At 48.9% G+C, this 13265-nt stretch overlaps 1 protein-coding gene across 1 annotated transcript in view; it reads left to right on the top strand.

Annotated features, from left to right (window-relative positions):
- The window catches only part of LOC143998145 (SCO-spondin-like), a 296161-nt gene that overhangs the window by 237600 nt on the left and 45296 nt on the right, over positions 1-13265 (top strand). Inside the window, exons 87-92 of the mRNA XM_077493885.1 lie at positions 2484-2699; positions 3641-3808; positions 5050-5181; positions 5267-5507; positions 5727-5879; positions 7560-7606. Coding sequence (XP_077350011.1) covers positions 2484-2699; positions 3641-3808; positions 5050-5181; positions 5267-5507; positions 5727-5879; positions 7560-7606 — 957 coding nt within the window. The remainder of the gene's footprint in view (positions 1-2483; positions 2700-3640; positions 3809-5049; positions 5182-5266; positions 5508-5726; positions 5880-7559; positions 7607-13265) is intronic.

The raw sequence follows: 13265 nt of genomic DNA, 5'->3' as shown, positions 1-13265 counted from the left end.
CTTCAGTTATCCTCCTTCTGACCTTCAGTTATCCTCCTCCTGACCTTCAGTTATCCTCCTTCTCACCTTCAGTTATCCTCCTTCTCACCTTCAGTTATCCTCCTTCTGACCTTCAGTTATCCTCCTTCTCACCTTCAGTTATCCTCCTCCTGACCTTCAGTTATCCTCCTTCTCACCTTCAGTTATCCTCCTTCTCACCTTCAGTTATCCTCCTCCTGACCTTCAGTTATCCTCCTTCTCACCTTCAGTTATCCTCCTCCTGACCTTCAGTTATCCTCCTTCTCACCTTCAGTTATCCTCCTTCTGACCTTCAGTTATCCTCCTTCTCACCTTCAGTTATCCTCCTTCTCACCTTCAGTTATCCTCCTTCTCACCTTCAGTTATCCTCCTTCTGACCTTCAGTTATCCTCCTTCTCACCTTCAGTTATCCTCCTTCTGACCTTCAGTTATCCTCCTTCTCACCTTCAGTTATCCTCCTTCTGACCTTCAGTTATCCTCCTTCTCACCTTCAGTTATCCTCCTTCTCACCTTCAGTTATCCTCCTCCTGACCTTCAGTTATCCTCCTTCTCACCTTCAGTTATCCTCGTTCTCACCTTCAGTTATCCTCCTTCTCACCTTCAGTTATCCTCGTTCTGACCTTCAGTTATCCTCCTTCTCACCTTCAGTTATCCTCCTTGTGACCTTCAGTTATCCTCCTTCTCACCTTCAGTTATCCTCGTTCTGACCTTCAGTTATCCTCCTTCTCACCTTCAGTTATCCTCCTTCTCACCTTCAGTTATCCTCCTTCTCACCTTCAGTTATCCTCCTTCTCACCTTCAGTTATCCTCCTTCTCACCTTCAGTTATCCTCCTTCTCACCTTCAGTTATCCTCCTTCTGACCTTCAGTTATCCTCCTTCTCACCTTCAGTTATCCTCCTTCTCACCTTCAGTTATCCTCCTTCTGACCTTCAGTTATCCTCCTTCTGACCTTCAGTTATCCTCCTTCTCACCTTCAGTTATCCTCCTTCTGACCTTCAGTTATCCTCCTTCTCACCTTCAGTTATCCTCCTTCTCACCTTCAGTTATCCTCCTCCTGACCTTCAGTTATCCTCCTTCTCACCTTCAGTTATCCTCGTTCTCACCTTCAGTTATCCTCCTTCTCACCTTCAGTTATCCTCGTTCTGACCTTCAGTTATCCTCCTTCTCACCTTCAGTTATCCTCCTTCTCACCTTCAGTTATCCTCCTTCTCACCTTCAGTTATCCTCCTTCTCACCTTCAGTTATCCTCGTTCTGACCTTCAGTTATCCTCCTTCTCACCTTCAGTTATCCTCCTTGTGACCTTCAGTTATCCTCCTTCTCACCTTCAGTTATCCTCGTTCTGACCTTCAGTTATCCTCCTTCTCACCTTCAGTTATCCTCCTTCTCACCTTCAGTTATCCTCCTTCTCACCTTCAGTTATCCTCCTTCTCACCTTCAGTTATCCTCCTTCTCACCTTCAGTTATCCTCCTTCTCACCTTCAGTTATCCTCCTTCTGACCTTCAGTTATCCTCCTTCTCACCTTCAGTTATCCTCCTTCTCACCTTCAGTTATCCTCCTTCTGACCTTCAGTTATCCTCCTTCTGACCTTCAGTTATCCTCCTTCTCACCTTCAGTTATCCTCCTTCTGACCTTCAGTTATCCTCCTTCTGACCTTCAGTTATCCTCCTTCTCACCTTCAGTTATCCTCCTTCTCACCTTCAGTTATCCTCCTCCTGACCTTCAGTTATCCTCCTTCTCACCTTCAGTTATCCTCGTTCTCACCTTCAGTTATCCTCCTTCTCACCTTCAGTTATCCTCGTTCTGACCTTCAGTTATCCTCCTTCTCACCTTCAGTTATCCTCCTTGTGACCTTCAGTTATCCTCGTTCTCACCTTCAGTTATCCTCCTTCTCACCTTCAGTTATCCTCGTTCTGACCTTCAGTTATCCTCCTTCTCACCTTCAGTTATCCTCCTTCTCACCTTCAGTTATCCTCCTTCTCACCTTCAGTTATCCTCCTTCTCACCTTCAGTTATCCTCCTTCTCACCTTCAGTTATCCTCCTTCTCACCTTCAGTTATCCTCCTTCTGACCTTCAGTTATCCTCCTTCTCACCTTCAGTTATCCTCCTTCTCACCTTCAGTTATCCTCCTTCTCACCTTCAGTTATCCTCCTTCTGACCTTCAGTTATCCTCCTTCTGACCTTCAGTTATCCTCCTCCTGACCTTCAGTTATCCTCCTTCTCACCTTCAGTTATCCTCCTTCTCACCTTCAGTTATCCTCCTTCTGACCTTCAGTTATCCTCCTTCTCACCTTCAGTTATCCTCCTCCTGACCTGCAGTTGACCTCCTTGTGACCTGTATTTGACTTGCTTCCAGCAGGTTTTGCCTTCCCATAGACTTGCAGAGGAATGCAAAGCCCACTTGTGGTGAACCACGTCGGTCCACACGGGTTTTTCCTGATCTCCCATTTGGATGTTCTCTCAGGTCCCGACTCTCCTCTGTGTGCCGATGAGGAGTGTCGGCAGCGTAACTGTTCCTGGAACCCCTGGTCGGAGTGGAGCGAGTGTTCCCGACTCTGCGGGGTGGGTCAGCAGAGACGTCTTCGTACTTACAACCCGCCCGGTGAGAAGGGAGTGTGGTGTGATGACATCCTGACTGGGAACACAGAGAGAAGTTTCTGCAACCTGCAGGCATGTAAAGGTAACAGAGGGACTAGATGGAAAGGGGGGGGGGGGTGAAATGTTTCATCTGCATTATAATAGGAGAGTGCCCTCTGGGGGTTGGGCAGAGTACTGCAGGGCTGAGCGCCCCACAGGAGTGCATTTAGGGATTTACACTCCCAATGAAGCTGCCAATGGTGGATAAACTGAAATGATGGAAGCATGAAGGGGGGGGGGGGGGTCCTGGAGAACTTGGGGGAAGGAGGGGGGGCTGGGGTTCCTGGAGAGCTGGGGGGAAGGAGGGGGGCTGGGGTTCCTGGAGAACTGGGGGGAAGGAGGGGGGGCTGGGGTTCCTGGAGAACTGGGGGGAAGGAGGGGGGCTGGGGTTCCTGGAGAGCTGGGGGGAAGGAGGGGGGCTGGGGTTCCTGGAGAACTTGGGGGAAGGAGGGGGGGCTGGGGTTCCTGGAGAGCTGGGGGGAAGGAGGGGGGCTGGGGTTCCTGGAGAACTTGGGGGAAGGAGGGGGGGCTGGGGTTCCTGGAGAGCTGGGGGGAAGGAGGGGGGCTGGGGTTCCTGGAGAACTGGGGGGAAGGAGGGGGGGGCTGGGGTTCCTGGAGAACTGGGGGGAAGGAGGGGGCTGGGGTTCCTGGAGAACTTGGGGGAAGGAGGGGGGGTGGGGTTCCTGGAGAGCTGGGGGGAAGGAGGGGGGCTGGGGTTCCTGGAGAACTGGGGGGAAGGAGGGGGGGCTGGGGTTCCTGGAGAACTGGGGGGAAGGAGGGGGGGCTGGGGTTCCTGGGAGCTGAGGATCGGGGGTTGTGGGAATTCATGGTTGGATTGTACGGGTGCTGCTTGGACATTGTAGGGTGTGATGGTGGAACACAATGGAGATGGGGAAATGTTCCTCTGAAGGGTGACCTGTACAATACTTCATAACCTCTGACAAGTTTCTCCCCCACCATCTTCTCTTATTCCCTCTGGTGTAGTAAATGGCAGCTGGTCCAAGTGGAGCCCGTGGTCCTGGTGTGACCGGACATGTGGCGGAGGAAGATCGATGAGAAGTCGGACCTGTACCAGTCCACCACCAAAAAATGGAGGAAAAGAGTGTCCTGGTGAGAAATACCAAGTGAGGATCTGCAACCCCAAACCCTGCGGTGAGTCCACAAGGGTAACTGCACCAACAAACGGCTGAACTCCATTCCTAACATCAGTTCTGCTCAGACATGGCAACTGTGAAGTATACGGTGTGGAGCCCACCTGGACTGTGAACCAAGGTCATACACAGCAGACCCTCACCCATGGGGAGACCTATACACAGGGGCCAGCACCCATGGGGAGACCTATACATGGGGAAAGGGGGCCAACACCTGAGGGTAGACTTCTACATAGGGCCTACACCTAGGCATAAAACTATGTACACAGAGGCCCACACACCCAAGGGTAGAACTATACACAGAGGGCCAAATCCAAAAGGGGACCCCATACGTAGGGGAGTAGATTGATAGACAGGAGGGCCTCCATCCAAGGGGAGACCCAAGATGGCCACACACACAAGGGTAGACCTATACACATAGGGCCACACACACAAGGGTAGACCTATACACATAGGGCCAAATCCAGGAGGGGACCGAATACATAGGGGAGTGCCACACTTAGGGGCAGATTGATAGACAGGAAGACCTACACCTGAGGGGAGACCCACCCATACATATGGGCAACCTACACCCAGGGACAAACTCATACACTAAGGGCCACTAAGGAAGACTTATACACAGTGGGCCCTGCATACAAAAATTGATGATACACAGGGGGCCCACACCCAGAAGGACACCTTTTCATAGAGGCTCACACCCAGAGGGAGAGTAACACTAAGGGACCCTGCAATCAGATGGAGACTTAAACATGGGGTTCTTTCACCTAGAAGGAGGCGGTACACAGGGTTCCTTCACCTAGAAGGAGATGGTATACAGGGTTCCTGCACCTAGAAGGAGGCGGTACACAGGGTTCTTTCACCTTGAAGGAGGCGGTACACAGGGTTCCTGCACCTAGAAGGAGGCGGTACACAGGGTTCCTACACCTAGAAGGAGACGGTACACAAGGTTCCTGCACCTAGAAGGAGGCGGTACACAAGGTTCCTGCACCTAGAAGGAGGCGGTACACAAGGTTCCTGCACCTAGAAGGAGGCGGTACACAAGGTTCCTGCACCTAGAAGGAGATGGTATACAAGGATTCTGCACCTAGAAGGAGATGGTATACAGGGTTCCTTCACCTAGAAGGAGGCGGTACACAGGGTTCCTGCACCTAGAAGGATCTGTCACACCTCCTCTGTCCTCTTACTATGTTGCATTTTTATCGTCTTTATTGACTTCAGTGTTTTGTGGTGTCATCCATATAGAGGAGGGATGCCCGCCAGGTATGGAGATGGTGAAGTGTGCCAATCGCTGCCCCAGGCATTGTTCGGACTTCCAGCAGGGAATCGTCTGCCTGGATGGAGATGGCTGTGAACCGGGGTGTAGGTGTCCAGCAGGTAGGTCTTGTCTGCCTTTCCGCTCTTCTTCCTCTGGTTGCATGTCGCTGTGCTAGCCCCAATCTGTCTTCTGTATGTCCCCCAGAAACCCTGGAGCAGGACGGCCGGTGTGTGGCCATCGCGCAGTGTGAGTGCACGGACAGCAGGGGGCAGAGCTGGATGGCACAGAGCTCCCTCCAGGAGAACTGCAACAACTGCACCTGCACCAACGGGCACCTCTCCTGCACCAACCTCACCTGCCCCACCACCGAGTGCAACTGGAGTCAATGGTCCACCTGGTCTCAGTGCTCCGTCACCTGTGGGAGTGGCCAACAGACTCGTATCAGGTGACAACCGCCATTGTTTCTGTAATGAGGCACAAAGCAACCAATCAGCTTTCGGCTTTCACTTATCTAGCTGATAATTCCTCTTCAGTGATTGGCTGTTAAGTGTCCCAGATGATTGGGGTTCATTGTATGTAGTGAGGTTAGCAGTGCTCCTCACAGTGACTCATGGTGGTGGGGACCTTCATGACATCATAGTGTCCTATCTTCTCCTCTGCACAGGACCTCCACATCGGGATCACAGAGAGAGCAGTGCCGGGATCCAGAAAGTCGATCCCACCCATGTCACCCAGGAAAGTGCCCGGAGCTGTGCCCACACGGGGGCTGGGAGCGGCAGATCGGGGACGTGTGGCTGGTGGGCGAGTGCCAGCAGTGGTCAGTATCTATAAAAATCAGGGGTCAGTGGACACCTCGGGGGTTCCTCTATAGAAGGGGTTTCCACGCAATGGCCCGGGGGCCAAACCAGGGCTCACCATGAGATGATGTCCAGCCCACAGCCAGGGTCAGCAGCACTAACCCAATGTACAGCTGCTATAAGGGGGGGGGGGGGCTCTGATAAGGATCCTGATATAAGGGGGCTCTGATGGGGACCCTAATGTTAGGAGACAGTCTGATGTAATGGTTCCTCTGATGGGGGCTCTGATATAAGGGGCTTTGATGGAGATAATGATGTAAAGGGGGACTCTGATGTAATGGTTCCTCTGATGAGGGCCCTGGTGTAAGGGAAGCTTTGATGGGGATCCTGATGTAAGGGGGAGACTCTGATAAGGACCCTGATATAAGGGGGCTCTGATGGGGACCCTAATGTTAGGAGACAGTCTGATGTAATGGTTCCTCTGATAGGGGCTCTGATATAAGTGGAGCTGTGATGGGGGATCCTGATGTAAGGGGGAACTCTGATGGGGGATCCTGATGTAAGGGGGAACTCTGATGGGGGATCCTGATGTAAGGGGGGGATCCTGATGTAAGGGTGAACTCTGATGGGGGATCCTGATGTAAGGGTGAACTCTGATGGGGGATCCTGATGTAAGGGGGGGGATCCTGATGTAAGGGTGAACTCTGATGGGGGATCCTGATGTAAGGGGGGGATCCTGATGTAAGGGGGAACTCTGATGGGGGATCCTGATGTAAGGGGGAACTCTGATGGGGGATCCTGATGTAAGGGTGAACTCTGATGGGGGATCCTGATGTAAGGGGGGGGGATCCTGATGTAAGGGTGAACTCTGATGGGGGATCCTGATGTAAGGGGGAACTCTGATGGGGGATTCTGATGTAAGGGCGGACTCTGATGGGAACCCATTTATTTCAAAAACTCATTTTTTTGGCCCTTGAATATGTGTAAAATATACTCTGTGGCCCTTGTACTGACAATGTTGGAGAGCCCCTGCTCTATAGGATGGTAGAAAAGTGAATTACATAAGGTGAGTCTCTACTCATGTATTGGGGTGAGAGACTCATCCTCGGGATTACTTGTACAGATAATGGCCGAAATGCTTCTCTTTTCTGGTGAAAATGCTGCTCCAGGCTCCTTTTATTGCTGCCCCCCCTCCCCCCATGTCTGATGGCCTTGGTCACATGATCTTTTCTGAAGTGGAGGATAGGCCGATCTAAATGCTGACCACCGGTCACCCTGGTGGATTCTGGGGTGCTGAAGGGCAGTGCTGGGATACGGTTCTGTAGCACCCGAAATGGACAAATAGCACCTCTCCCATCCCCCATCGATGGGCTGTAGACAGGTTCTGCCCCTTTTGTACCCTTCTCTTGCTGAAGTACCCTAGGCAGCCACCTTCTCTGCCTACCCCTAGGCCTGGTCCTGATTCAGAGGAGATAGCACTGTCAGGAGGGAGAGTTATGACTGGACAAGAGACTTGGAAAGGAAACAAACGGTGACCAGGTATTGGCTGGAAAGTGTGATGTCATACTCTAGAATATAGAGTGAAACGTATAGGAAAGTGAAGTGAATTCCATAGATTGAGGGCACTGAGTCCAGGCAGAAAGAAGCTTCTTCCTCAACCTGTGTGACTCCTTCTGACTTCATTATATCTCTTCCTCCAGTGTCTGCACCCCAGAGGGGAACTACTGCCAGGACATTGAATGCCGAGGTGAGTGTGTACCTCCATGACCCCATCCTCACCGGAGTGCTAAAATAAAACCCAATAATGTCTTCTTCCGATCACCCGATTTGTCCAATAGTGTCGCCATGCTTGGAAAGCACATTCCTCTGCTTGGTGCTCTTCCTTTCCATGTTCACCTTCCCATTCCTTCACCTTCTCATCTTCCTTTTCCTTTCTCCGTTTTCATTTCTGGTTCTCATCCTCTTTTCCTCTTTGTGTTCCTTTAATTTTTTTTATTTTAAATTTTCAGTGCAGTGGTAGCAACTTGGGATATCAGATCTTATGAAGGCGCTAAAAATTAACTATCTTATCTCTGTGATTTATATGCATTTCAAGGACTCGAAACAACTCTGTGTAACTTGAATCTATTCTACTTCTAAGCAATCTTTTTCAAACATACATACCGTAAATGATTATAAAATAAGAATCTAGTTTCTCTAACCGTATCCTACCGAAAAAGAGAAAGAAACTCTGCAGATTTGGTGTTCCTTTTTGTTTTTTCGCTTTCTCTTTGCTTTCCTTTTCATCTTCTACCTTGAAATCCTTTACCTGTTCCAATCCCTGCTACTTTTCCTCTTCTCATTCCTTTTCCTGTTCCTCTTCACACAACTTTTTCAGGTTTTTCTTCATGTTTCTCTTCTCCCACCTTTTCCCCTTCATGTTCCTTTGTCCTTCTTTTTACCCTTCATGCTCCTCTTCTCGTTTCTTTTCTGTTCCTGCTCCTCTTCACGCCACTTTTCTCATTCTTCTTCATGTTTCTCTTTTCCTTATGTTTCCCCTTCACGTTCCTCTTCTCTTCTTGGTCATATTCACACTAATTTTCACGTTCCTCTTCATGTTCCTCTTCTCATTTCTCTTCTCTTCTTGGTCCTCGTCACACTATTTTTCATGTTCCTCTTGTTTCTCTTCCTCTTCCTCTTCCTCGTACTTTCAGGCTCCTCTTGTCGATTATGCTCTATTCTTGTTCCTCTTCCTAATTCTCTTCCTGTTTTTATTCTCATTCCTCTTCTTGTTTCTTTTTTCATTCCTTTTACTCTTCTCATTCCTCCTAATATTCCCGTTCCTTTTACTCTTCTTTTAATCTTTGTGTTCATTTTCCCATTCTTGTTTTTTGCCTTTCTTCTTCTTCTCATTTCTCTACTTGTTCCTTTAACTCTTCTCCTCCCTCTTCCTTCTCATATTCATTTTTCTTCCTTCTCATTTTCTTCCTTTTCTTCTTCCTCCCTAAGTTTCTCTACCTCTTTTCATTCCTTTTCCCATTTCTGTTCTTTTAAATCTTCTTTGTGTTCTTCTTTTTTTTTACTGCTTTTCCTTCTTTTTCTAATTTCCCTTCCTTTTCTTGCTCTTCTTCTCATTCATTTATTTTTCAGCTTCCTCTTCCCATTCCTCTTCCCATTCCTCTTCCCATTCCTCTTCTCGCTCTTTTTGCATTTCTTTCTTTTCTTGGATATCTTCCCCTCTCCATACCTTTCCCTTTTCTTGTTCCTACCAGTCTTCATCTCTGCATGCCTCCTCTGGTTCCTCTTCATGTTTCCCCTTTTACTATAACTCTTCTTGCTGCTTTAAATCTTTTTGTTGATCCTCTTCTGGTTCCTCCTCCTCTTCTGGTTCCTCCTCCTCTTCTGGTTCCTCCTCCTCTTCTGGTTCCTCTTCTGGTTCCTCCTCCTCTTCTGGTTCCTCTTCTGGTTCCTCCTCCTCTTCTGGTTCCTCCTCCTCTTCTGGTTCCTCTTCTGGTTCCTCCTCCTCTTCTGGTTCCTCTTCTGGTTCCTCCTCCTCTTCTGGTTCCTCCTCCTTACATAGTTACATAGTTAGTCAGGTGGAAAAAAGACACAAGTCCATCCAGTTCAACCAAAAAAAAAAAATATATATATATAATAAATATACCAGCCCATATACCCAATTCTATACCCACAGTTGATCCAGAGGAAGGCAAAAAACCCCAGCAGAGCCATGATCCAATTTGCTACAGCAGGGGAAAAAATTCCTTCCCAATTCCCCGAGAGGCAATCGGATTTTCCCCGGATCAACTTTACCTATAAATTTTAGTACCCAGTTATATTACGTACACTTAGGAAGTAATCCCGACCTTTCTTAAAGCAATCTACTGAGCCGGCCAGAACCACCTCTGCAGGGAGTCTATTCCACATTTTCACAGCTCTTACTGTGAAGAAACCTTTCCGTATTTGGAGATGAAATCTCTTTTCCTCTAGACGTAAAGAGTCCCCCTTGTCCTCATTGTTGACTGTAAAGTGAATAACTTGACACCAAGTTCCCTATATGGACCCCTTATGTATTTGTACATGTTCATCAAATCCCCCCTTAATCTCCTCTTCTCAAGAGTGAATAAATTCAGTTCCTCTAATCTTTCCTCATAGCTGAGCTCCTCCATGCCTCTTATCAGTTTGGTTGCTCTTCTCTGCACTTTCTCCAGTTCCCCGATATCCTTTTTGAGAACTGGAGCCCAAAACTGAACGGCATATTCCAGATGAGGTCTTACTAATGATTTGTACAGATGATATCTCTCTCTCTGGAGTCCATACCTCTCTTAATACAAGAAAGGACTTTCCTCACTTTGGAAACTGCAGCTTGGCATTGCATGTTATTATTGAGCTTATGATCTACCAAAACCCCCAGATCCTTCTCCACTATGGATCCCCCCAGATCCTTCTCTACTATGGATCCCCCCAGATCCTTCTCCACTATGGATCCCCCCAGATCCTTCTCTACTATGGATCCCCCCAGATCCTTCTCCACTATGGATCCCCCCAGATCCTTCTCCACTATGGACCCCCCAGATCCTTCTCCACTATGGACCCCCCAGATCCTTCTCCACTATGGACCCCCCAGATCCTTCTCCACTATGGATCCCCCCAGTTGTACTCCCCCTAGTATGTATGATGTATATTCTTAGCCCCCAAGTGCAGAACCTTACATTTCTCAACATTAAACCTCATCTGCCACATAGTCGCCCAATTAGACAGAGCATTGAGGTCGGCTTGTAAATTGGGGACATCCTGTAAGGACGTTATTCCCCTGCATAGCTCGGTGTCATCTGCAAAGACGGAAATGTTACTCTTGATCCCAGACCCAATATCATTTATAAAGATGTTAAAAAGTAAGGGTCTCAACACTGAACCTCGGGGTACACCACTCATAACCTTAGACCATTCAGAGTAAGAATCATTAACCACGACTCTCTGAATTCTGTCTTTTAGTCAGCTTTCTATCCATCTACAAACTGATGTTTCCAAACCTGTAGACTTTACCTTACACATGAGCCGTGTGTGCGGAACTGTATCCAACGCTTTCACAAAATCCAAGTATATCACGTCCACCGCCACCCCTCTGTCCAAGTATACCACGTCCACCGCCACCCCTCTGTCCAAGGTTTTACTTACCACCTCATAAAAAGAAATCAGGTTTGTCTGACAACTCCTGTCTTTCATGAATCCATGCTGTCCTCTTCTGGTTCCTCCTCCTCTTCTGGTTCCTCTTCTGGTTCCTCCTCCTCTTCTGGTTCTTCGTCCTCTTCTGGTTCCTCTTCTGGTTCCTCCTCCTCTTCTGGTTCCTCTTCTTGTTCCTCTTCCTTATCTCTGTCCTCCACCTCTTCATACTCCCTGTGGTCCTCACCTCTTTCCTCTTGGGTATTCCTCAGAGTGTCTCCTGATATGTCTCAGTGAGGTCAGCCATACTTTCCCTCTCAGATCCTCCAGTATGGCGATGGTGCCCATAGATGATGGGAAATGAAACCATTGGTAATCCGGTAAACAACCTAGAAAAATCCTTATTTGATTTGACTGATGAGACCTGTTTGGTTGCTGAGGAGAACGGCTGCACTTTTGTCCCATTATACATCATTTGGCCCATATTAATGTTGTAATTTGTGTTCTCGCAGTTTTGCTGAAGTAACACCAATCTGAGAAAATATAGAAAAACGATTTTTGGGGACTTTTAAAAACACCGACCACATTTGTGTAAGATAAAAAGAATGTTATATTTTATTGACCATCATCATAAGAAAAGATGTCATAAAAGACATTTGGTTGTTTTTTTTTACGTAAAACCAGCGAAGTTACATACAGCGCCTCGCAATAAAAAGTATTGATCCATCTGCCGGATCTGACTGGCTCCATAGCTCGTGATCGGGTGGTGCTCGTGGGCACTGGAGCGGAATCGGATCCGATGGGCCCGGAGGCGCTGGTGTCCCACAAATCCAACAAACAGACGCCTACTCGTTCCCTAATTCAGCAAATATGGAACAAGGGCAAACAGATTTGGGGGAGGGGGGGGGGCTTCACCGAATACAACCCAATCTGGAATCACCTCGTCTATGATGGACTGGCTAAGCTGCGTCAGGGGTCTAGGTGGAGATCCTTTGCGGTGTCTCTTTTGTCTCCAATATTCAGTAATGGTGAGCTCAAGTCCTTCCCTGAACTACAAAGTCAATTTAAAGCGTGGAGTCCGCCATTTTTTTTTTTTAAGTCAGCATCTACAAATACTGCAGCTGCTGACTTTTAAAATAATGACACTTACCCGCCCAGCGCGCCCGCGATGTCAGCACCCGAAGCCGATCTCTCGATCGTCTCTCGGGTGCTGCCGCCGCCATCTTGGGTATGGGAATCAGGAAGTGGAGCCTTTGCGGCTTCATTTCCCTGGTTCCCTACTGCGCATGCGCAATAAGGATGGTCCCCGCTGTCTCTGGGATCCGTGTGTTTCCCAGCAGGCAGAGGGGGACCTTCGGAAAGGGGCGTGGATTCTGCGGAAAGGGGCGTAGCTTCTGCAGATATCTACACCGGAAGTGGGTGCAGATACCTGTACTGTACAGGTACCTGCACCCCCCTCCCCCCCTGAAAGGTGGCAATTGTGGCGCCGGAGGGGGGGAGGGTTCCAATGAGCGGAAGGTCCACTTTAGGGTGGAGCTCCGCTTTAATCGACCTACTTCCATGTTTTACTCATACCTTCAGCTCCGGCATGCAGTGGGCACACAGGGAGATGCAGGGGGTTATGTCATCTACCCCTATATTCCACCTATTGCAGTCTAGCACTGAAAATAAGGGCATTATATCACAATGTTACCAGATGTTGCTGACACACCATGTGAGGGCGCACCCCATTAAGGAGGTATCCATGTGGGAAAGGGACCTAGGACCCCCCCGAGGGAGACCGGTGGGATGGAGCATTGCGAGCAATAACTATCTGCTCTTTAAATGTCACACAAAATGTATCACAATTATACATTGTACTCCACAAGATGGGCAAAGCTGGCGCACACCCCTTATGTGGCGGGTGTAGGAGGCAGCACTGTGGGGACCTTATCCATCTCCTTTGGTGATGCCCAAAGCTGCACCGTTACTGGAATCAGTACTTGGAACACTCAAAATCAGATGTTTCCGAACGTCTGTACCTCTAAGCCCCGTTCACTGTATACTGGGAGTTCTAGAAGATCCGGTCCCGGAGGAGGTGGTGAGGACCGCATTCTCCAGGGCGCGGCTTCAGGCCCCCCGAAAAACTTCTTCTGGTGGGTTGGAAATCCACCTCACCGCCCGCTTGTCACCTCATGGACGGCACCCATGGGGAACACCCTTCTTATGGAAAGATGTGTCCATCAGCACAGGGGGAGCCGCGTAGATTGGAAGGTATTTGGTCA

The sequence above is a fragment of the Lithobates pipiens genome, unplaced genomic scaffold (genome assembly GCF_037356315.1).
Source record: "Lithobates pipiens isolate NorthernLeopardFrog02 unplaced genomic scaffold, aLitPip1_a1.2 Scaffold_19, whole genome shotgun sequence".
NCBI lineage: Eukaryota > Metazoa > Chordata > Amphibia > Anura > Ranidae > Lithobates > Lithobates pipiens.
This window is presented reverse-complemented; position numbering and strand designations above follow the sequence as displayed.